General features: G+C 40.0%; 1 protein-coding gene across 1 annotated transcript in view; it reads left to right on the top strand.

The window, feature by feature from the left end:
• The window catches only part of IPPK (inositol 1,3,4,5,6-pentakisphosphate 2-kinase), a 51,272-nt gene that overhangs the window by 25,716 nt on the left and 977 nt on the right, over positions 1-24,579 (top strand). Inside the window, exons 2-12 of the mRNA XM_009329274.1 lie at positions 7,978-8,025; positions 13,251-13,346; positions 14,152-14,218; positions 16,997-17,118; positions 17,553-17,642; positions 18,276-18,334; positions 18,768-18,840; positions 19,833-20,112; positions 21,246-21,396; positions 22,922-23,024; positions 23,536-23,615. Coding sequence (XP_009327549.1) covers positions 7,978-8,025; positions 13,251-13,346; positions 14,152-14,218; positions 16,997-17,118; positions 17,553-17,642; positions 18,276-18,334; positions 18,768-18,840; positions 19,833-20,112; positions 21,246-21,396; positions 22,922-23,024; positions 23,536-23,615 — 1,169 coding nt within the window. The remainder of the gene's footprint in view (positions 1-7,977; positions 8,026-13,250; positions 13,347-14,151; positions 14,219-16,996; positions 17,119-17,552; positions 17,643-18,275; positions 18,335-18,767; positions 18,841-19,832; positions 20,113-21,245; positions 21,397-22,921; positions 23,025-23,535; positions 23,616-24,579) is intronic.

Genomic DNA, 24,579 nt, shown 5'->3' with positions numbered 1-24,579 from the left:
TTAACCTTGGTTAACTGATATTTAAATACACATCTGTGGTCACTGGAAAAAAAAGGAAGACAGTTTTGTATTTGTTTGTATTTGGTTCTTTGGCTAAACTGGTACAACTGTGATTGTAGATGTCATAACTAATTGGACTAACCCTACTTGAGTACAATCTACAAAGCTTTTACTATAAACGAAGAATTAAAAGTTGGAAGCACTTCTAGTTCTGTGGATTACCTGCAAAGCTTTTTTTGACCCCAAAAAAACAAACAGTTTGAGTCACCATCTATACAGAATTTTAATTCCATATTGGGATTTCAATTCCATATTGCACTAGTGTAGTTAAATTTACTTTTTCCTTGGCTTACCAGCTTTCTGCACTGAAAGGATGCTCTGAATGCAGTGCAGTTTGGTAGTACCTTCCATAAAGTGAAAGGGAAGGTGGCACTGGGTAGCGGGGCTGAATGTAGAGAGGAGAAAGAATAGAAAGGCAGCAATTAAAACTTTTCTTATCATCTTAGCGCCTTAGGTTTTGTAGATGCAGATAGGAAAACACAGCATGTGTGTGGAAGGAGATGGGAGACAGAAACACTGAGAATTTTAGGTCTAGTACTCTAATGTAATACGATAGCGATACTTTACCTGTCGCGGCAGCAACACCACTCTCTTCTCCCCCCAGAATACTTTTTTCGGAGGTGTCTTCTTAGTTTGCTAATAATAGAGTGCTGGGGCAGACTTGTCCTCTGGTGACTTTCTTTGGAAATTCAAACTCCACTTTATGCCTGTTTTTCTTTTGTTGAGTGACTTTGGAGAATGCTGAAGGCTATACGCAATGAAAATGTAAAATGAATCCCAGTTTTGCAGACAAGCTCAGGACGTAGTTAGCCTTGAGTAAAAACAGTCTTGTTTTTTTCTGTTTGGGTTCTGTGCTAGCTCAAACTCAAATGAGTTTCTTTTCGCAGTTGATGAGATTAAGTCGTTATCTAAAAAGCATTTTTTTTCTTGTCTAAGTGTTTGGTAAATGCAGTGATGGTGGAGTTCATAAGACTACACTTTGCCTTTTCTGTGCTGCGTGTGTATCTTCCCTCAGTTGACAGCAGTAGTGAGTTGGTTGCTTTGGTGGAAGTAACTTGGCTGACCCATAAGCTATATACAAGTGATCAGTCTAATAGCCCATTTTATTCTCTCCTTTGGTTCTTTCCTCCCTTCCAACCTTTCAGCGGGTGTTTTCTTTGCCTCAGCGTATTACTTCCGAGATACGCAATAACCATGTTCTGACCTCCTGGTTTTGCTCAGGAAGGAACAGAGACGCTGCATTTGATTGAACAGTTGGCTAAGACTTGCTTAGGTTTCTTCTAGCTGAGGTGTTCAGGATACTTGGCATTATTAACTTGTTCTATTTTATTACTTAACTTCATTCTAATCCCTGTTACTGTTTTGACTTATTTCCTCCCCGCCCTAGTAATATTTTCCTGAAACGCCTTGTTTCCCCAACATACCAGAAGCTGACTGGGCAGCTTAATGCTGGAAAGTGTATGTTGCTGATAGCTGGAGGTTTAGAGCAGTTTAAAGGAAGGAAGCTTAGTACATGTTTTCATGTTCTTGTTGGTGTAACTCACCTGTTTGACAGATGGATGAGGTATTTGATACACTGTTAAATGTTAAGGACCAGGTTTTTTCTTGCTTGTTTTTAACAGCTAGGATGTCAGGGACATCTACCGTGTTACCCAGGCTGCAGTAATGTATGCTGAGGGCCAGGCATCAATATGTTTATTCGTTCTCTCTCTGATAGAGGCATTTCCACCTAGTACCTGTGGGTGTATCACTTGATATCGTTTCAGGTACTGTGATTAGGTGGCTTAGCTGAAGGGCAAACATTTCCTTCTCACTCGTGGCTAATGCAATTGTAAAATTCTCTTGGAATTGGTACCATCTGCATATTTCAAGGTTATATAAAGCTTAGCTATAAAGTGAAACCTGAGTTAGTACTTAACTGTCATGGGAATCTAGATCATAAGCAAGCAGGGAAAAAAGTGGAATGAGTACCTGAAGTCTGATGCAAGCTGTGAGCTCTGTGCTAAAGAAAACAAGTGTCGTGGTGGTGTTTGCTTCCAAATAATGGTTTAAGGTACTGAATGGTGTCAAGCCAGGTGCTATGCCAGAAAGTCTTTATTCATGTACAGAAATACAAAGATTGTTCTTAAGGGACTCCTATGCTAAATAAAAGAGTATTGTTCCGATTTTTGAATGCTTCCTTGCACTTTGTGTGAGCAATTGCTAAACTTCCTCTATACTGGCAGGAAATGTAGCTTTCCTCACTTTGTTTTGTGTGATCTTATCCACCTCATACAGAACAAAACTGGGTTGGAAAACACCACTTGTATACAATATTACTATGTGTACTTCATTCAAAAGCTGCAAAATTTTCCAGTGCTTAGTTTGTTTTAATCTCCCACATCCCTCCACATTGCACAGCGCGCTGGCACCCTGGATGAGGAGATCTTTAAAAATGTCTTGAGTAACATAAAGGTAAGCTTTGATTGAAGTGCCTGGGCAGCGTAGTGGGCATGTTTTTACTGAGTTTTATTCATTCTCAAAAGAAGGAACTCTCTTCTGTGCAGCTGTCTTTTCTGAGATGTGAAGATGATGCCTCTTTGTCCATTTGCCTCCTTCCCAGAAATTGCATTTTCTGAATAGAAAACACTGTTTTCTGTTTAAATCCCTCAAACTAGAGTTGGAATTGAAGGGGTTGTGGAATGTAAATTTGGAATAAAAGAATACTTTTTTTAGTTGGCATATACTGCATGCAGCTCCAACGTGCTACTGCAGAAATAGCTTAATATCAGCAAAATAGTTCCGTAGTTCATCTTTAGTACCATTGAAACCATATTAGTAATTAGTATTTGCATATCATCATGTTCAAGTAGGGCTTGAATAGCAGTTTGGTGTAATTTAACCCCTCTCCCTCCCTTTGACTGAAATTTAGATAGAAGGCACTTTTTGTAGGTGTCATTGCTGTACACTGTCATAAATCCACCGTGATTAGGTTGCATTGAATAACTGCAATAGTGGTAGAAGGTTTGGCATACTTAGAGCTGTGTTCGGTAAGTTTTGATAGCTCTTCAGGTTCAGCAAGAGACAATGAGTAGTTAAACAACCAGTTTTTACTGTATAAAGAAATTCAAGAGCCTTTTCAGGCACCATTCTCTCTGAAAGTAGTCGACTTCCTATCGTCATCTCCTTAGGTAGTACTTGTTGGTGGTGTGTGTAACTGGTTGCATTTTTTTTTGGGAAAGATTTGTTCCCAGTCTTTGAGAGCATTTTCCCCCATGTTGTTTATGATTGGAAGCTCATGACTTTTATATGGACAACTTCAAAACAAATGTGGGTTTTCTTGTTCTGCTTGTATATTGTGTGCCTTTTTGAAATAAATGTATTGGCAACAGCGTATAGTAGACAGGTAGGTAACTTTGTGATGTAAAATTGCGTATAGTGCTTACAAAAATACTGGTGAGTTTTTAGATACCACAGGTTTATGAGACGGTGTGGAGTGAGGGAGATGAGGGAGATGGGAAGAGGGGAGTGGATTTCCTTTTGGGACTTAAAAAGTTGCTTCCCAAAGTGCCTTGGTTTCTACCAGTAGATCTTGCATATGTGAACACAAGTTGGTAATCAACTAGATAAGAATCTTTTCTAGTTATACTGGGCAGTTGCAGAACTAGATGTTAGAGTAACGCTTTGCCTCTAGACAAAAACACTTAATGCATGCTGTTCAGAATAATAATAGAGTAATAACAAATGACATGAACCTGCTTATTTGGAAAAGCAGAAGCCGAAGTGATGTTTCCCAGGCTTTGTGTTTGGACAGGCTAATTCTTCATATTTTCATACAGAAGCTTATTTTAAAACCATGTGAGCTGAGGTGGTAACAGCAGAAGGAAAGTGCACATCTTTCTGTACTTCTAAACAATTTTACTAGCATTTGGGCTTGCTTTTATACAAATTTTCCTGTTTCTTTCACTGGCACCAGCTCTTACACAGATTTTGTTAATAATGTAGCAAGAGATGGAAACTTGAAAAAACCTCAGTGACCCAAACGAGGTTTTTCTCTGAAGGGGAATATCAAGGTTATAGGTTTGCCCCAATTGAGTTTAACTTGTGAAAACTCTCCAGTTCAGGAGGCCTGCATGGTAGCTTTATCTTATGACAATGAAATTTAGCAAACATTTTGGGAAAATATAGGGCCAATATCAAACATCAAGCTGTAAAGAAATAAATGTAAGCTTTTATCCTGGTTTCATAATGCTGCTGCCTAATCCAAAGTATCTGGATTGATGCCAGTCATATCTTGACCTAACTACCAAGGATTACTTTGGTTTTGGATTTCACTAAGAAAGATTAAAATAATAGCTGTAGTAACTGCTTTGGAGAAGAAAAATTCTTGCAGATAACCTTCATGGGGACTAAGACCAGCAAACTATTTTTCCCCAAGATACACTGGGACAAGAGTTGTGTGTACTCATCTGTGTGTTTCTGTGATGCCAGTGACTACTTTGAGTACATTTTTGCAGCCCCTCCCACAGCTTTGTCTCTCTATTGGCAGCCACTAACTTCCAGTTATTATTTAACCCAAACAATTGTTTCGTGATAGGGTGCTGAAGAGGTGTTTGCCTTTCTTGGTGGGACCTTAAGCTTCAGGCTGGAGTCTCAAAACGCTGTGGCTTGAGATAGTGCTCCTCCAGAACATAGGCTCCCGATTACATCATCTCGGCAGCCAAGCGATTGTGGATGTTTTGAGACACGCCAGTTTCGGTATCCTTGTTGCTATCGTTTGTTTTGAGTTTTCTGTAACAATTGGAAATGGTTTTTGTCGTAGCCCTAGTATGGTCCTGGATGCCAGTAAGAACAGTTGTTTGTTATCTGTTATCAAACTGCTGTGCTCTCATGTGAGAGTCACACTTAAATTCTGTATTTGGAGAGTAAGAGCAGTCACGTCTGATATTCTGATGGCTTTTTTTTTTTAGTCTTTTGTCACTAACTGGATACTGAACATACTTGCAGAGAAAGGGCTGCTGGATTTAAAAAAAAAATTGTAGACAGAATTCTTCCTTTGAATTTGCTGTTTTTCTAGCTTGTCTTGCTTCTTCAAAAGATGGGAAGCCTCTTAATGTTTCATGTTACATTTGCTGACCTCCGTGAATTGTTTCTTTTTTTTCTCTGCTTGATTTTGCAGCCTGTTTTTTTTATCTTTTTGTCTGTATGGGACTATTATCCAATTAACTAAACACTTTGATGGTAATAGTGCATTGATGGAAGTGGCAAGCAGTGGAAGGGCTCACAGAGGTGCATGTAGAGAATGAAATTTAGGGAGCGTTAGGACCTAGTTGATCTGATTCTCAAAGTGCTAAGGAGTAGTGACAACCTCTTAAGAAATCTGTTCTTTTCTGGATTTGGGCCATTCTATTGCATGCAGATAAGCATGTTACATCTTTGTTCAATCTGTAAATAGAAAAAAAAATCTAAGGCATTTAAGATAACTGACGAAAAACCTCATGGTAACAACCACCCACAATGTTTCCAAGCAAAGAATCAGTCAAGTGACTCAGTAATGCAATAGCGTGAAAAACGTGGACCAATATTTTCAGTGGTAATAATTCTGAAGCAGTTGGCATCTTTGACATCTGATGGTTTAACTGTGGCAGTATATTTCTGTAACCGTCTGTTGAATTGCACAAAGGGATGGATCTAGCTGAAAATGTCCCCCCAAAAAAGAAAAAAAGTGGTTTGGGTTTTGTTTAGGTTTTTTTACTCTGATCATCTAATAGCCTTACGAAGGCACAGTGCAGGCCGACTGGTTGAAGTGTATCTATGACTGAAAAGTTTTGTTTGAACTTTGCTCTGTTTCCTTTTGACATCTTTAGACAAGCGGTGTGTTCTTCTTTGGCCACATATTTTTTTGGTCATTTTATCCTAGCATGCCTCTTCAGAAATGATTTGGTAATGAAAAAATACTGTAGTGAGTCCTGTGAGAGCAATCGGATTTTCCAGAGTGGTGGTTGGAAGCTTGTTGGCTGGGAGCTGATTAATAGATAAACATCTGCAACACCCTTGAAATACTACAGAATCAAGTTACCGAATTGATGAGATGTGATGATCAGATCACTCCATCACTGACCCACTTGTTTATGAATATTTAAAGTGGGGGATCCAAACAGTTGAAACACTGTAAAAATAACATACTGCATACACAGAGCTTACAGGCTCATCAGACCTGAGCTCTGTTACTCATGTGTCGGTCATAATGGGAGAAAAAGTGTCACCCAGCAATCTTGTCAAATCAAGTGATTATAATTAGTGTTTAGTTTATCTATGTGGTGGTTGTTGTTGTTGTGACACTCATGCTCTTTAGATCTTGCAGGACAACTTGAATCAAAATTCAGCAAAGTATCCTTTTACCTGAGAGTGTGTTCTGGATGTAGGTGAACTATGAGATTTATGCTGGCTTGAGACTTTTTAGATATTGAAGGGGCTGTTTCTGGGTTTCACTAGCAATCTCTGAATCCGGATCTTGTTTTGCTACTATTTTGAATTATACATTATCATCTGTTTTGCTTTTCTCCTCCTGCTCTTTCTCTACATGTTAGTAATTAAAGATAACTGCAGCTCTCCCCCACTCAGCACTGTCCAGAGACAGCTTTCAGCCCTGAAATACGGAATATATCTGGTGCTGTCATGCTATGGGAGGTTTTTTAATGGCAAGTCATTTGGTAGGGAAGAAGCTCAGATTGCATAAACCTGAAGTGTAACGATGACGTTTTGTCTGCATTATCTTTGTCAGGGAATCTGAGTGTTAGTACTTTTTTGGTAGTGCTTTAATTAGACTGTAGTCCTTTCTGGTGTGTCTAGGAAAGGTCGAAATGGAGACACTGAGTGTCTTAGAGAGAACTCCAGAAAACAGCTGTTGGTGTTTACCTACTGTGGTGCCCAACTGTTTATATCCACATCTTATCTGAATAGGCTGAAGTACCTCAGTGGGAGTAAATAATCTTGAAGATCAGATGTTTAGACTGACTAATCCGAGGCAGGGCTGTGTGTTGCCTCACCTGGTAAGGCTGCAGGTTCCTCAATACTACTTCAAAATTTGATTTTAATATAAAAGCCTATTTACCAAGTGTAATGGTTAATTTCAGCAAGATTTTATTGAGAGAAAGATACTTCAGGTGACTTGTGTGATGGAAGACACTCTCTTAATAGGCTTAAGGAGAAAGGCTTAATTTACTTAGGACATCCGCAAAACATTTTTATCTGAACTCTTAAAAATAAAGGCTGAGGATGATTTAGAATTTGTATACTTTGAAAATATGAAGGTGTTTTAATTGTTGCAAAATTTGATAGAAATTGTAAATATGAGAAAAATTAGTGATTTTTTTTTTTTAAGGTAAAATATCTGGAAACCTGCTGCATTTGTCCTGGTGTTATATGTTTACTGTTTGGAAGTTTAGAAGTAGCAGGTTTTAGTGTTTATAAGTAGAGTTGTGTAGCTACTGCTGGTAACTGATCAGTGTCTCCTTAATATTTTGTAACGCTGTGCTGATACTGTAAGCAGATGATACCTGAGTGGGTCTTCCTTTTTTTTTTCCCAAAGACCTTTGATGCAAAAACGATAGGGTGTTTTTCTGTTTGTTTGTTTCATGCTGTGTTTTACCAGATTTTCAGACCAGTGCTATAAGCTCAGGAGGTATTTCCCCTCATCCACTTGGTGACCGGAAGCGCAGAGTGGCTGCCTTGTTAAAGTGATGGCAAATCTGGGAACAGACATTGAAGTGTTTGATTTCAAGTTGAGTGAAATAACCATCTAAAATGCCTATTTTGCTTCCCCCCCCCCTTAATTTCTCAGATGAGGGAGATTAGGGAATCAGACAATCGTGCTGTTCAGAAATTATGATGTACTTAAATGCTAACGAAACCATATTCTTTCCTATCTTTCTTTAGCGCTGTGTGGTGCTGCGGTTTCTGAAGTCCCCCCCAAACCAGAATAAGGTAAGATTCAACACGTACTGTGGATAAAAGCCCCCAGGTAAGCTAATAACCAGTCTGAAGAGAAATAGGAAACCCGTGAAAGAACTGTGACTGATAGGAGTAAGAATAAGGGGATTGTTTTGAAATGTGCCTGTGTTTCAGGAGTTTTGGCAACAGGAGGAAATTTGAGGTCTTCCTACGTAACTAAGATTATGTGACTGCTGATATCAAGACCTTTGTGCAGGACAGATTATAAGACTGCAATGTGTAGAAAGTACAGCCTTCTGTAAGGATAGCTGTGGCAACGGAGAAAGTGTTAATGTTGGACATCAACGTAGGAGAGTGCGGTGATGCTGCGGAAGAATTGAAAGTTTTACTGACTGTTGCTAGGTGGGACAGAAGAGGAACAGCACAGGAGTGGCGTCATGATAAAGGTCTGCTGTTGACTATCTATTCAGTAGCTAAAAAGCCATGGAATTTGGACAAAAATATGAAATATTCACAGAATAGCTTTGTCAGTGAGTGATTTTAGTGTGCTGTCTGTTGCAAAAAGAACATGGCAGGACACAGTCTACCAGTTTCTTGGACTGTGTCAGAAGGTTCTTCTGCTTGAGAAGGAACTGAAGCGATTTACCTTAGATTTGCTTTAACAGGGATAAAAAATGATCAAGAATCAAAGCTGGAGGGTAAAAGTGCAGTGTCAACAGAGCACTCCAAGGAAAAAAAAAGAGCACAAGAGACAGGAGGTTCAAATTCTGCCATTTCCTCGACCTCACGAGTAGTCTTTAGGGTGTGTTATCTGAGAGATGCAGGGAATGGCTTGAGTTACGGCAGCTTCTGAACCACGGCTTTGCAAGGTTCAGTGGCAGACTGTTCTGATGAGTAAGAAATATGAAAAGCTTTATGGCTGTACCGAGAGCTGGGTGGGGAGTGCTTAATTTTAGGAACAAAGAAACAAGGATGAATGTAAAGTAAATGTATAGGAAGGGCATTTTGCTTTAAATCAGGAAGGTGAATGCGAAATGCGTCCAGTTTAACAAGGGGCAAAAGAGGAGAAGTTTGTCAAGTACATCAGGAAAGCAGAGGAAGGTGAAACCCATGAACAAAGTGTACATACGAGTTGTTTGATGGTCTTTCTGCTACTATTTTACTTGAAAAAAAGTCTGGTAAAACTAAAGTGTGATTCAAGTAACTTTTCAATCTGCTTATAGTGGCAGGATTTCAAAATCCTGTATCCTTGCTTGTGTAGTAGTCCAAGATAACAATGTTTAGAGGTTTTACAAGAACAGGGAAAGAACCCAGTGGGTTGGAAGAAAGGAGAACAGTGCCTATCTCAATTTTTAGTATAGCAGGGGAGAATTAGACCACAAGTTTAAGTAAAAAGTCAGTCTATTGCCATTTATTTAAGAAAACAACACCACTGAGTACCAGCTTCCCCCCCCCCTTTTTTTTTTAAGTCCAAAGAGATTGTTGCATAGTAATTGTTTTTAAAAAATTGACAAAGTATGACGAAGTCGCAGAAGCAGCCAGGAAGTGACTTTTCACAGTTACCCACCACAGCTTCACAACAGTTGAAGTTGGTAATACTTCTGCGGACTGCTTTGGCATGCATATAGCTTTTTGGATAGGGATAGCGAAACACAAGAAAAAAATCTCTTGGGCATGGTGTTCTGTTAGTATCTGAACGCTGGTCAGGTTCTTGAATGTTTTTTTCCCCTGTGTAATCAGATCAGTAAAATTGCCCAGAATGCTACCAAGCATAGAGATAGATCGCAGTAGGTATCCCTGTGGGCTGTAGCTGATGAAGCACCATGAGTTTGCTTTTTAGAAACTTAGCAAAACTTCCATTCAGAGTTGCCCCAGACAGACATGCTTTTCTTCTTACGATTGTAACAGCAAAAAGGCTATTTGTGGATGCAGGCAGTGGCGGAGCGTGCCTCTGAAAGCCTTTTAAACAGTGTCTCTTTAAGTTCACGCTCCGGATTGATAAATGCCCACTCTAAGAGCAAACTCCCCTGTTAGGTGTAGAAGTGCTACATTTTGAGGAGAGCTGGCTTGTGGCCAGCTCCAGCGTTCTGTATTCGCCTTGTATTGTGATTGTGGGGACTTTGTGATACACAATTCCTTTTGGCTTTGCTCTCTGAATAGAAGATTATGTAATTTGAATATATTTAATTATTCTGGTGGTTGATTTTTTAAAGGATCAGTTTTTCTTGGAGCAGAATGGAAGACTAAATAATTTATCTTCAGATCTGTAAACAAGTCTCTGAGAATCGGAGTTTTGGGACAAACTTGGATGTATCAGCATGACAGCTGTAGAGGAGAGAGAAAATGTTTTTTAGGTGTAATATGTATTCCTGACTAGTGCAAGATGAGTTAGGATATAAAGTGTTATATATCTGTGTGTGACATTGTAGCTCATCCGATGTAAACAACTCTGAAAGAAGCAGCTGAAGCAAAATATTTTCTATTAAGACGCATACTGAAATTCAGATGTGGTCAAATGCGCCTCAGTCTCTTCTGCTTAACTCCTTTGGAAAAGGTAAAGAAGTCTGGCTGCTGCTTTGTATTTATACTGTTTGGTTATGAACTCGGGACTAGATAATCCAGTAGTTAAGCAAGGTGGTGTTACTGCAAATTGTAATCTTATTGTTACAATTCAGTGTTTTAATGAAAAATACTCATAATCGGTAATGTAACTCTGGGGCTTGCATTTCTTGAGTAGAAAGCCAAGTCTCAGGAGTCGTGGAACGATTTTAATTGCACATTGCTGATTTTAGTATACAAGTCTTCTGCATGAATGAACTTTTTGCCTTTTTATTGGATAGAACCTATTTGATGAGTTTTAGTGTTTTGCTAAATGAGCTGTCAGTAATGATGGGTCCTTCAAAAGCTTTTCATCTTAGTGTTTTTTTAATGTTGAAAGGTGATGCTCCAGTAGCCTGTTAGTTGGGGTTTGTTTCTTGTTTAGAGTATATCAAATATAGTTGCTCTTAAAAGGAGGTGAGCAGGTGTCATAAGCTTGATTTGTAATTTTAAAGTTGTATTGATCTTTTTAACTTGGTGAAGGGTTTCCCCTCTGCAAAGCAACTTCTTCCCCAGCCTGGAACAAATGACACATGAGGGAGGATGGACGCCGCGTGTTTGCAGTCTGCTCAGGGTGAGAGTAGAAGGGTGGGGAGCAGGGATTTCCCCAGCGGTGGTCTCTTCAGCCCTCTGGTCGAGAGGAGCGAAGGAGCTCGGGCTGCCGGCCGTCCTCTCTGATGGATCTTGGTGTGTTCAGCACTAGTGATGGGGCACTGGCCTTCCTGGGAAGCACAGATTGAGCAGCGCTGCTGTAAAATATCCTTTTGCATACCCACGTGGGTGGCCTGCTTGCCCATCTTGTTGCCTATTAATTATTTTTTCTTAAATACACTGCTTTAGGCCAGATGACTGCAATTGAGAAAGTTATTTAGGCATCATAGTGTGTGTTTTGTTGTAAGACTCAAGCAGTGGAAGATTGCCTGTTGTGAAGAGACTCCAAGCTTATTTTGGCTCTCTTAAAAGGATTCAGGGAGAGCCGTTCTGAGAAACAACTCCACATACAGTATGCCAAGCAGTTTAAAGAATAAGTGCTGTCCTGGCCTTTATAGAATGATGGAAATCAGAGATCATAGAATCATTAAGGTTGGAAAAGACCTCTAAGATCATAGAGTCCAACCGAAATGCTGTGTAAGCACTTTGGAAAAATTGTGTTTATCCTACTTGCTGCAAAGGATTGGGTTTTTTGGTTAGTGCTCTGCATACTGAAGTAACAGCATGTAGTATGGTATGTTACTGAAGTCAGTGTGTAGTAATGTATTTTACTGTAGTGACTTTTCTTTCCATAAAGCATTACTGCGTATTGCGGTATTGTGTATTGCTGCTTCAGTCTGGAAAATGAATCCTGCTAGAGGAAGAATATGAAACCTGCTGCGTAGTCTTAGCAGACCTGTGTTACAGTAACTAACTCATCTTTCTTAGTCCTACACAACTTGTGTAAGTTAGGTAACAAACCCTTCTGGGTGGGAAAAAAAAATTACCTATTATGATGGTATTATAAAACAAAGTTAGTAAGATTGCTTGGTTAGTGACAATCTCCTTTTACCTATAAACATCTTTAATTTGTGTTGGGTGTGGTCTTTCCTGCTTTCTCTAGACTTTGTCACTATGTGAGTGTTATCCTCCTAGCATTTTATTTTCTCTTACTCTGCTCTCTTTTTTCCTTTTTTCTCCTCCTGCTCATGTTGTTTTTCCTCTCTGATTTTCCAACTTGGACATCAGTGTTGCACCACTTCTTCCTCCACCGTTACTCAATCCTGAGAGTAAATCTGTATGGTTCAGTGCTTTATAGCGTACACTGGTAGGCAAAGTAGTGTTTTTCCAGAAAACCTTTGTGTTACAAAAGGACCCCGAAACTTGGAGATTGTCTATCGTAACAATAAAATGCTGTGCAGAGAACCAGAGTACGCTGGAGTGCTGGGAATGGGATAATATTGTTGTAAAGCTTCTCTGCTACCTCTTTAATGAGCAGAAGTCTGTCAAAGCCAGACGGGGCTAATGTTGCTGTCCTGCTTCCAGTACTCGTTTAGCTTCGTTTCTCTCTAGCTTGGCATTTTTGTCTTGTAGGAGAACTTCTGTATTTCCTTATAGGCACATAACATAAAATGAACGGAAGATGACATTATAGTAAGATTTTTCATTGTCTGGGGCAGGATTCGGCAGATTCTGTACCTGTTCATGCAGAGGTTTGTCACGTGGCTCAGTCTTTTAGGCCATTCTTTTCCAAATCTCCAGGTGAAGTATTTTATAACGCTCACAGCATCTCCTGCACTTCACCTGTTGGTAAGAAGGCATGCTGTGCATCTCTCTTGACTATTACAGCTCTTTGAGCTGTTTTAAGAATGGTCGAAGACAGAGTAGATCTTGAGTAATCTCCCCCTCTTCCACCTTTTTCATTTTCTCTGTCCTTTTTCCCCTGAAACTTAAGAAGAAGAATCACCTCTTCTGAGTGTTTTCCTGGTTATCCCAGCCTCTCAGACAGCAGTAGGGAAACAAATGTAATAGCCATTTCATGTGTCCGTTTAATTTCAACGTGCACTGACCTACCAAACTCTGTAGAGCAATTAAGCTACTTTGCTAAATCATTGACTAGTATGTGTATGTATACTTGAGTGTTGTTTATCATTATTTCATAGTTAAATTACCATGTTTGTGTCTTCCAGACTTCAGAGGAAATACTACACCATCTGCAAAACATCGTAGACTTTGGAAAACATGTCATGAAGCAGTTCTTTGGGGAGAACTATGTTCACCATGGGGTAAATGTTTTATTCTTAAAATTAATGGCTTATGCACTGTAAACACTGAAGTGTTTGGGGGAACACTGAATGCCAGTAAAAGGAATTAATCGGGTTTGCGGATATTCTCAAGCAAGATACACAAACAAGAAGCATTTGGATCAGAACAAAGATCCTGCTGTGTGCTGATGAGGTGATTGGATTGTACTCTGTGGTTTGAGCCATTTCAAGCCACTAATGAGAAGAGGGGTCATTTCTTTGCCCTGCATAAGGTGAGAGGTGTGAGAGAGAGAGATTTTTAGACTAACTGCAAAACAAGGGGAGGCATCTGGTTCATGTGAATTGTCTAGGTTTCTGTGCAGAGAGAACCTTTTTCCTTGCCACTCACTCTGTTCTTCAGGGCAGCCAGATCTAGTTAACTGAACATCAGATACCCGAGTGGAAAAGTGACACCTTCTCCTGGAACCCGAGTTACACAATTCTGCCTTGGAAGGGTGGGGGGCGAGACATGGGGCGGGATGAAACGGGACGACTTCTTTTGTGAAAAGGACAAAATAATGCAAGTTTCTTCATGCACATTAAACTTCTACTGAAAATGCTCTTTCTCATGCATTTATTTAAATTAGTTTTTGGTATTCGTAGTGGAGTAAGTATCGCATGTGATTTCAGGTACAGGTCTTCATATAGATGGTTAATCAGAGGGAGAAGCTGCTGACTGTATAGTTCGGTATAAACACCCACTGAACTTCAGTATTCCATTTTAAGACCCCCAAACTGGATATTAATTTTTGTGTTGAAATATATATTCTCTTTTCTTTTTTAATAGGAAATTATTCAGCTGCCTTTGGACTTCGTAAGACAGCTCTGTTTAAAAATTCAGCCAGAGAGGCCAGGTAAGTGCCAGGGATAGCATTAGAAAGGGGGGCCTTCCTCAAGCTGTAAAGCATTTTGCTTTATTATAAAGCAAAAAAGCATTATACCTCAGAATATGAGGAAACTTTTTTCAATATTTAGACAATGACAAGTTGAAAATTTGTTGTGGAAAAAAAATGGGTGTGTTCTAGAATTAAAAGTTGCATCTGATATTAGTTTGATCAAACTGGGGAAGCGGATCCTCTGTAAGCCTGTGTGTGTTAATTCTTGAGCAAGCTTTTACCTTGCTGTGAAGTCCTTTACAAAGGTCAGTGAGGGAGGTGGAAGATGCGTCCTGAAATAATTGGTTCAATTCCACCAGCTTCTTCTCCCGGACAGTGCAGCAGAGCTTTGGAAGGAAGGTAGTTTCAGAAACTCCCCGCTAAACTGTCCTGTTTTCAATGTCAGTGTTTCACTTGGGGCTAAGCATCTCGCGTCCTGTGAGTCATGGCACTCAAGCAGCGTGCAACTTAACGTTCCAGCTTTTCATGTCTGTCTTTCCTGATACCTGGCATGTCTCATTGCAAGGGGTTGCGGTCTTACAGGCTGTGCTGCCTTCAAAGTTTAATGAGCATCTCTGGGATATGGGGCTGCGCTTGATTTCTCCCGACTCTTACATGGTGCTCTGGGGTCCCTATGCAGCGGTGAAGTGCAAGTACGCTTCTCTAGTCCCCTGGGCAGCAGGGCTTGAGGGGGACAAGTGTGCGAGGTAAGGGTGCATTGACCTTGTGAAACCTTTTGGAACATCCTGTAAGGCTCGAAGTTTGGCAAACTCTGACGCGTTCAGTGTGAAGTGAAGCGCTACAGAATTTGGTAGCGCTTGTTGTTGTCATTCTTAGTGTTGTCGTTCTTAGTTGGCAACACTTGGGTGCATCATTCTTCATGTATGGCTAAAAGTTCAGTAAGGTGTAAGCTCTAAAATGGGGAAAGAGATGATGTCACTCATGGTGCGTTCATCTTATGTTCTCAAATGTTCTTGAGAGTGGCCAGAAACTCCTGCTTTAGCAGAATTCCCTGAAGAAGAATGTGGTATTAAATTCTTGGTAACTGTAGCCAGTACTTTGATGCCTTTCGTCCACGAAAAAATTGAGTTAGTTTGCATATAGTGAGCACAGGACACTCTCTATTGCTGACTTGTCCTCACCTTTTTCAGAAACGGTTTCTGGCACTGTGGAACTAGCAAGGAAAGTAAATAGTGTCTAATAAAAGTTACAAAATTGATGATACTCTGGTAGAAGTGAATGATAGAATTTAGTTTTATTTCTTAAAGTTAAATTTTGTGTGTCCGCAGCTCACGAGGATTTCTTTAGAGGAAGAAATGTGGTTGTGAGGAGCTGTCCAAGTGGTATTTCTTGCTTTACCACAGCAAATCTTGTCGTTCATTTTTAACAGGAATTTTTTTTAAAACTCGAGGAAAGAATTTCCTTTACTACTACCTTTCACAATAAGCCTGTCTACCTTAAGAAGGAACTTCTCTAATATTCAGATTTCTGGGTGTACCTGATTTGGCAAGTGGCTTTCAGCTGAACATGGATGTGCTTTTGCTTAAGTTTAGAAAAAGAAAACAAATGTCAGCATTTTGTTGGAGAAAGAAGGTTTCTTCTTGCTCATCCTAGTGCAGTACCGCATGTAATTGTAGGCTGATGCCTAATGAGGCTTCCGTTTCCGAGGTGATTTTTTTTTCCTATTGCAATATATTTTTCAGAATGGACGTTTTTCTTAGCAGTGGAAGCTACAACTGAACACATGTATTCCGTATGTCTCTCTAGTAACACAGATATCTGAAAACGTAGGCGTGTATGTTCTTGTTAAATTTGAATCAAAATCTCGCAGAGCTTTCTCTGTCCCAAAGGATGCGTGTGGAGGGAGATTATTTAAAGGCTTTATCTACATAAAGCCTCTTAATCTTAGTCTGAAACCATTGTGCTACTTTGCTTCTTCTCAGGATTGTTAATCTGGACTATATTAAGAAATGCTATTTTTAAAAGCATGGTCGTAGCAGAGGAAATTGTTGTTCTAAGTTGTGAGCTTGTGAGGAGGGGGAAGCTAGCTTTTGGTCCTTACATGTGCCTTTTCACCTGTTTGTTATTTTGATGCGAACACTGGAATGGCTAGGAAGAGACTAGCTCTCATTGAGAAATCATTCTTCAGCTGATTGCTTCTTACCAGTTTTGTTTTTTAATACAGCGCATCATGATCTCAAACCTTGGGCAAATGTTTTAAACCTTGAAAAAACACTACGTACAGACTAAGGAGTTCAGCGAAGCCACTTGCAGGTTCTGTTTAGATTTACACTTTCTTCTGAACAGTTTATGATATTCCTGCCAGTTTTCACAGATTCCTCTTGACTAGACGGAGGGATGGTAGTCGTGCATTTTCAGTAAGCAAACGTGAGATGACGTCTTTGAATACAGTAGTCTCTTTACCTGTTGTTGGCCAATTGAATGCACTCCTTTGCTGTTTCAGGCCTCTCACTGGTACCTTTCTTGGGATGAGCTGGAAACCAGCCATTAAAAGCAGCTCTTGAGACGCTCTATATGCCTATGACAGTTTTGAGGAAACTGAAAACGGGTGGTGTGATAATGGGGAGGGCGAATTTGTGCAAGTGCATGATTGGCTAAAGCCTGCTAAACTGTGTCCTCTCTTTCTGAGTTTGTTCCCACCCCCCCACCTGGTGAACAAGATAAGTGCAGAGTAAAATAAACATCCACGCATCTCATTTTCTTGTCTGTGTTGGGTTTTTTTCCTGTTTTCCCCAGAGTCTCGCTGTGATAAAGATATGGACACTCTTAGTGGTTATGCAGTGTGCCTTCCTAATCTTACCAGGCTGCAGACCTATCGTTTTGTGGAGCACCGGCCAATCCTCTGCATAGAGATTAAGGTATTGAATAGGAGAAGATCCTTCGGGGGGTTTTGTTTGCATTTTTTAAGTACGTGCTGACCAGAGCCGTTTCCAAGGAATGCAGCAGTGGGAGAAGGCAGAGCTCACCGCTTTCACTGTGACCCATAGGGTGAAATGTCCCCCTCACTCTTCCAATTCCTGATTTTTCGAAACTTGGGAAATTCTCAGATATTACTAGGCTTTTTTGTAGGCCGCGGGAGTTTTGTGTGTCCTTATTTCTTAAGCGAGGACTCAAATAATTGGGAGTAATATACAGTGACATATATTAAGCTTTTAAGTGTTGGATGTTGACTGGGTTGGTTGTTTGGATTTTTTAGTTTCCTTTAACTGGAAAGATTTGCATATTGTGTGCCCTTAATTTATATAAAGAAATAAATTTCTATTTATAATCTTTTTTTGTTTGTTTGTTTTAGCCGAAGTGTGGCTTCATTCCTTTTTCCAGCCATGTTTCACAGGAGATAAAGCACAAGGTGTGTCGTTACTGTATGCATCAGCACCTAAAGGTAACTACTTTTTTTTTCAGTCATTCTGCTTTCCTTCGACTGTACTGTGCTTTATTTGCTCTTCCAGTCTTGCTTTCCTGTTGAAACTCGCATGTTGTTGCTTAAATCTCTGATATGACTAAAGATGGTAGGTGGATACACATCTGAGTTGCTGGGTGTGAATCTGTTTAGTGAGAGATGGAACAAGTTCTGTGGGAAGCTGGAAGCAAACAAATACAAGATTAGTCTTTGAGGACCTATTAACGCTGTTGATTGGGTTAACTCCAACGTCAAATTTCCTTTCAAGTACAGCTCACCGAATGCATGGCGGCATTCCGTAACTTATAACAGCATGTAACACACACGGAATTCATTTGACTAATGTCCACGATGTGTCTGAGATCGTCTAACTGTGCCTTACTGTAATTTAACGTGACCTTTCTCCATGCTTTCCATTTGTGAATGCAATTTGAGTGACTTGAGCTAAATATGGCGAGAAAGACCGCTAGTAGTCATGACTTGTATGTTCAAAGGGTTTTAAATGTCATAGGACTTCTGAAGACAGGACGTTAGTGCCACACACCTGACTATTGCAATAACTGAGAGCACTTATTCCAGAAAGCCATTAACAGCAGCGGTGTGGCTTTTCAACAGGTAGCGAATGGAAAATGGAAGCGACCCAGTAAATACTGCCCATTGGATCTCTTCTCAGGGTAAGGAAGTGTGTGACTTATTCTGTGTTTGTGCCAAAAAATCTGTGTTACAGATTTCCTTCTTAGATTACTTTGACTTTCACTGTAGTGTTAAGGATGATCAATGCCTGCTTGTCTGACTTTTACAATGGATATTTCTGGTGCTATGTACCTTTTTACACCTATTTCGGGAATAATTGCTTATTAATGTACCAGTGCCTCTTTGCTACATAACATTAAACCTAAGAGCTGTTTACTTTACTCAGATTTGAAGTTCTAATTGCGAACAGTCACTTTGTCTTTGCGGTGACTTCAGCATGAGTAACAGGCTTAATGGGTGTGTTCACTTCAGGTGCCCAATTCTGATTCCATAGAGTCCTCCAGGCGTGGGTGTAAACATCTAAAGGCTGTGATAAAACATTCTTGGATTTATTTTTTTTTTCTTTTCCCCTAGAAATAAACAGAGAATGCACTTTGCTTTGAAGAGCTTATTACAGGAGGCACAGAACAACTTGAAAATATTTAAGGTAAACAATCAAATCTGTCCGCTTCCTTTTTTTGCCTTGGCTTTTAAACAATTTGACTTCAGCATCTGAACAGTCAAGATCCTACTTGAAACCCACCTAATCAGCACCATCGCTATTGGACCCCACCAAAAGAAGAAAACAGGAAAATTCTTAGTTAGATTTCAAGTTAGGGCAGGTAAGTAATAATTCCCCAGAAGTACTTTGAAAGAATCACCAAGGACCAACTAATAGAAGAGGGCTTTTAAAGATGACCGAAGTTTTAAAATGTTACGTGCTTCTTCAGGAGGAAGAAGATGGAGAACTTTGCATGTTGCTGCAAGTATTTTTAGAAATTACTGTTACGGCGCTCATGCAAGCCAAATGCGCAGCATGCCTCACTGAGGAGGTGAAAAGTTACCTTCTCTATGGAAGTAATGTAGGAAAAATAAAAAGCAGTAACTGATGGCTTATGCAGATTTTCAGATTAAGTCTAGGAAATAATATTCTTTACGACTTACTTCCAGTATTAAAGCAACTATTTGAATTACTTAAACTTGTATGAGCTGTCCTGTTTTTTCTATTAGTACAGGTAACTGTCACAGCTTTTCTGTCCCTTTTTATAGCCTTCCGTTTTCCAGTTTGGCTTTTAAAAGAAGGTTGTTTCACATGGTGCTTTTTCACTGTTGGCATTATTCAGAAAGAAGCGATAGGAAAATGTGCTAAGTATCAGTTCGCTTTTATTATTCTGATTACTTACAGTTGAGTAAGTTGGGAAAGCAGCACTTGACTTAAATGGGTTTTTTGGTCCTAACTCAAAGGTGGTCACCTGTGGTATCTGATTAAACTTGAGGGCAAATTTGTAAGAGATTGGGGATGTGTGTATTTGTATGCAGACTGTTCTACGAATACTCTTTTCTGTGCTGTGTGTCTTTAAATCTGATGCTTTGATTAACTAGCCAAGTACGAATAACTGGATTTCATGACGTGCCTGAATCTTTTTTTCTCCTTTGCAGAATGGGGAGCTAATTTATGGCTGTAAAGAAGACCAGGACTGTGTCTCTGACTGGAACGAACTTGCTCGTCACTTAAAACCTTTCTTTTTTCCTTCCAATGGGTTGGTCAGTGGACCACACTGCACAAGGACAATTGTTAAAGAACTAATCCACGTTATAACTATGACGCTACTAAGTAGTACTGATGCCTGCAGGGCAGGTGATATGAAGACAGTTCCTGTTTCACAAGGAAGAAGCTACTGTGAAGCAAGTGCTTTTAATAAGGAACTAGTAAGAAATGGTAAGAAATAATTTCTTGAGCACTGTCAATAACTAACTGTTATCACCTAACGATTCAGATCTTTGCCTCTCAATTGCTGTTTAATACCGATGTGAGAACGGAAACAGTGGAGTTTTAGTGACATTTTAAAAACAAGTTCTGAGTTGCATAACCAGCTAGACAATTGTTTTAAATGTGACCTTGCGGTGAGCGCTTCTAGCACTGTACCTAGTGACAGGGATAAAAATAAATTCAGAAGGTGATAGAGGGAAAAACAGAAGAAAATACCAGTTTGAGCTGATAACCATCATAGCTATTTCAAATGGGTGGGGAATTTTCAGTGTTGTATGTGATGAGCTCTGGCTGCTTTGGTTGGTCTCTTACATGACACCTATTTCTTGCCTTTCCCTGCTCCTCCTGTCAGCCCTCACCAGCTAGGGTGTAGCTCATTTTGTTTTCTTCTACTGCTCCGCTCCTGGTAAAGAGAAAGGTATGAGTACTGGAGGGAAAAGAAATGGGAAGTCAGAGTTGGAAAACTGTAAATCGTGTTAATTCCTCAGTGTGTAAGTTTTATAAAGCTCTAATTATTCAAGATGCTGCTAGTTATCCTAATTATACAAACAGCATGTTTCTTACTCTGCTTTTGAGGAAGATTTTTTTCATTGCTGGTTGGTTTTGTGGTATTGTGTGGAGAAAGAGCTAGAAAGAGCTATCTCGCAGAAATAATAGCAAATACAAATCTGTTTATACTATATTAAAAAGACCTGATACCTGAAATGCTGAATTACTTTCTGCCAACGGTTCATACTGTTGAAAGTGAATTTGTGGTTTTTCATGTGTGAAATGTCTCTTGTAGACTCAAACAAGTAGATTGCAGTGGAAGCGTGTGGTTTGGGGTTTGGGTTTTTTGAGTAATTTACTGTAGAGTTCTATACCAGATATTCTATTCTGCAGTCAAATATGTGCTGTGTAAATGTGCAGGTAAGTACATGCACCTGGCACATTAGTGTTTGGAAAGTGAAGTGTTTTGGGTTCTCCCCTGTGATTAGTCTGAAGAGTATTTGGATTTCCTCTGTGAACGAGCACATGTAATGGCAAAATGAAACAAAGACGATGCTCATGTCTGCCTGATTTGAAAATACATTTTCTTCTAGGTAAACATAAATTGGAAAGCTCTGGCTTACCGAGGGGTTGTCTCCTTTATAAAACCCTTCAGGCTCAGATGCTTGACATGCTGGATATTGAAGGACTCTATCCTTTGTACAGTAGAGTTGAACAGTACTTAGAGGAATTTCCCGAAGAGAGGTAAGGCTTTTGATGGCTTTTCTTGTCAGTTCTGGTGAAGTAGGTACGCAGACAAGAGTGGCTCTATGCAGACACAACCAATTTAGTCTTTCTTATTATGATGTTGTATACAACCTTCCTTCATGGTATTGCATATTCTGAATCTCTAACTTGAAATGCCAGATAACATAAAAGGTGAGGTTTATTGTTAAAAGTTTTTACGTCAGTCACTGACCTGAATTTTCAAGTAACGAGTATGGGAAGTTCACAACAGGGTAAGAGAGAAAATGCACTGTTCCTCAGTAGTGAAGGCTGTATACTTGAGGAAAGATACAGTAAAATGGATGGTTGGTTTCTCCTGCCTTCAGTACCTGCAGAGCTAGGACTATGTCTGCAGTAATAATGACATTTTTGCAGTCATTCTCCAGTCTATATTGGCCTCCCTAACAACCTGCCCTATAAAACCCCGAATTTGGTATTCAGCAGCAATCCAGCCTGTGCCTGCAAGATCTTACAGAAGGTGTGAGTGGGTAATGGCCCAGTATCTGCTGTTGTGAGCTTGCCCTTGTTGCGTGATGAGTAGCTCCAAATGCCAGATCGTAACCCACATCACAAGTGATCAAGTCATACTTGAGGCACGAGATCCTTTATCTTATGGTATCTCTTGCCTGGTGATGAAATACTGGGCATTGCAAGCTGCTGCGTTTGTTCTCAAAGAAAGCTTATTAGTTGTAATAATAATCGCTATAAAAAAGCCTTGACTTGGATGCCTCTTGCATCCTCGGGCTGTAATTTGCCTGTAATCCTGCCGTCGCTCACACGAGGGCACTCTGGCTTCACTTGCAAGGCGTTGCTGCTTGTGCTCCTTCAGCTCCCTCGGACTCCCGTTGAAGGGTTATCTTACAGGCAATGGGTTGGCCTTAAGTTCGGCTGAAATCACTTGCCGTGTGGCTGGCTTGTATAAAATAAATATACATTAAACAAATAGTTTGAAAATGTATTCTTTCATCTGCGTGGTGTTTGTGTGCTGCAAACCCCGCTTTTGTGGGTTCAGCTTGTCAGCAGGAGTTCAGGTATTTAACGTGGGAAGGAAGGGGGCCAAATAAACCATCCCCTTGTTAGCACACGTTATGAAGCTGCGGGCAGAGCAGGGCCTTGTCAGGTTAAGTGTATACCCCCAATGTTTTCAGCAAGTCTTCTGGGAGCGCCTGCAAACTGTTAGAAATTTTGAACCTTACCCATTTTTGCAGTAAACACTGTTTGTGTAGTGATACGCAGGTTGGCAGTAGATTAAGAATGATTCATCTTAACAACAAAACCAAAAAACAAAGCCCAACCCCCCCCCCAACCCCCAAACAGCATATCTCAAGTGATATGAGAATAATAGGGACTGGTCATTGGTGTCAGGCCTCCGAGTATTAACCTGTCGCCATGTTTATTGGTGTTACTGTGTTTTTCTGAGTATCTGGGCTGCTGAAGAAAGATCTCACTGAAAATCGGTAACTCATCTTGGCTGTCTGTGAATCTTCTTTTAAAATTTATTTAGAAGTACGTTACAGATAGATGGACCTTACAATGAAGCATTTTATGAGAAGCTGCTAGATCTTTCAACTGAAGATGACGGGACGGTAGCGTTTGCGTTAACAAAGGTACTTTTCCTGTGCATGTTGCTGAAGCTTATTTAGTCTGTCAATTTTAATAAACACCTGTCTAACAGGAAACAGATGGCTGGTGTGTTAGCATCACTGCTGGCTTGTCATATGTCTGTACGGTTAAAGTTCTTAATTGTGCCAGGGTGTATCTTGATAGAGGTGTATCTTTTAACTGCAGAAGCAGTTAAAAACAAACATGCTCAGCACCGGTTCTGGAGAGAAAAATAAAGCTGGTTATTTCCTTTCTAGACTGAGGAAGCATTTGCATGAGCTGGTGCTGCTTTGGCTTTCAAGAAAAGCAGCTGTAGGAAATAAACATGATCCTTATACAGGATGCTGTAAAGCCACTTGCTCCTGCTAACAGTCTGTTACAGAGATAATTTCCAGCTCTTAAAATACCAACGTAGTAATACACTGAGTGTACTAATGCCTTTTATAAAGAACAGTATGCTTTATGAAGGCAAATACAAATATAATAGAAAATTCATGTTACTGTTCTGTTGTACAGGTGCAGCAGTACAGAATAGCAATGACTGCTAAAGACTGCTCCATCATGATTGCCCTTTCACCCTGCCTGCAAGATGAATGGTAAGAGACACCTGCTCTGGAATGACTCCTACTCGTTTAGGAATTGAAGATGTGTTTGCACAGTTCAGTCAATTCAAGAAACTTTAAAAAAGTTGGGGTTTTTTTCTGGGGGGTGTCCAAACACTTGGCTGTGAGCATATTAGTAAGGTAGAGTTCTGATTTAAGACATTTAGGACAGAGGTCTGTTTCTGAAGAGTTTTAGGTTGATAAAAAGGGTTAAGGTTTTATACTTACTCCCTTCTTGAAATTTGAATTGACTGTTCATAGTAGATAGACATGGTTTTAACTAGGTACAATTTTTCTGCCTTGTCCTCGTATGAGAGGTTTTTCAAGATGAGTTGCCTTTAACTGCCTAATTAGAAACCAGAAGTCTTTATTAAGCACATCAGCAAAACCAAGGCAATAATCAAGAGGTGACATCTTCCACTGTAAGGCAGGAGGTTTTGCCACAATATTATATAGCCTGCTCTTACGTGGGGGAGTTTGCTTTAGCAAAGCCTTGTTATTTTTAGAGCATATTGTTTTCTGCGTTTGTCCTGCGGTTCTTGAATGAAATGTTCACAAGGGAGATGACTTGTGCAGTGGTTGACTTTTAATAATAAGTCGTCCTCCATCCTTCCGTATGCTTGGACACTGGTTCTGATCCTAAATCTGTATTGCCTTGAACCTAAGTAGGAGTTGCAGTGATTCTTTCTGCTTCTGCTAGTTAATAAGGCTATTGCTTTGCACGCACGGCACCTAGAAACAGATGAGACTTACTAAATACAAAGACACAGTAATGGAGAGTAATGTTTTGACTTAAGTTGTGTGGAAGCTGAAAGGAAAATGACTGGGAGAGGCGCCGGCAAGTTCACTTTAAGACTAGTTAAGCTGGAGCTGTGCTTTCCTAAATGCTACATTAGCGGAAGTTCATTTTCTTAGGCTCTTGTAAAAGTTCTGAGATATACATTAGAGCCACTTTTGC

This window comes from Pygoscelis adeliae, unplaced genomic scaffold (genome assembly GCF_000699105.1).
Source record: "Pygoscelis adeliae isolate BGI_AS28 unplaced genomic scaffold, ASM69910v1 Scaffold277, whole genome shotgun sequence".
NCBI classification, from domain to species: Eukaryota; Metazoa; Chordata; class Aves; order Sphenisciformes; family Spheniscidae; genus Pygoscelis; species Pygoscelis adeliae.
This window is presented reverse-complemented; position numbering and strand designations above follow the sequence as displayed.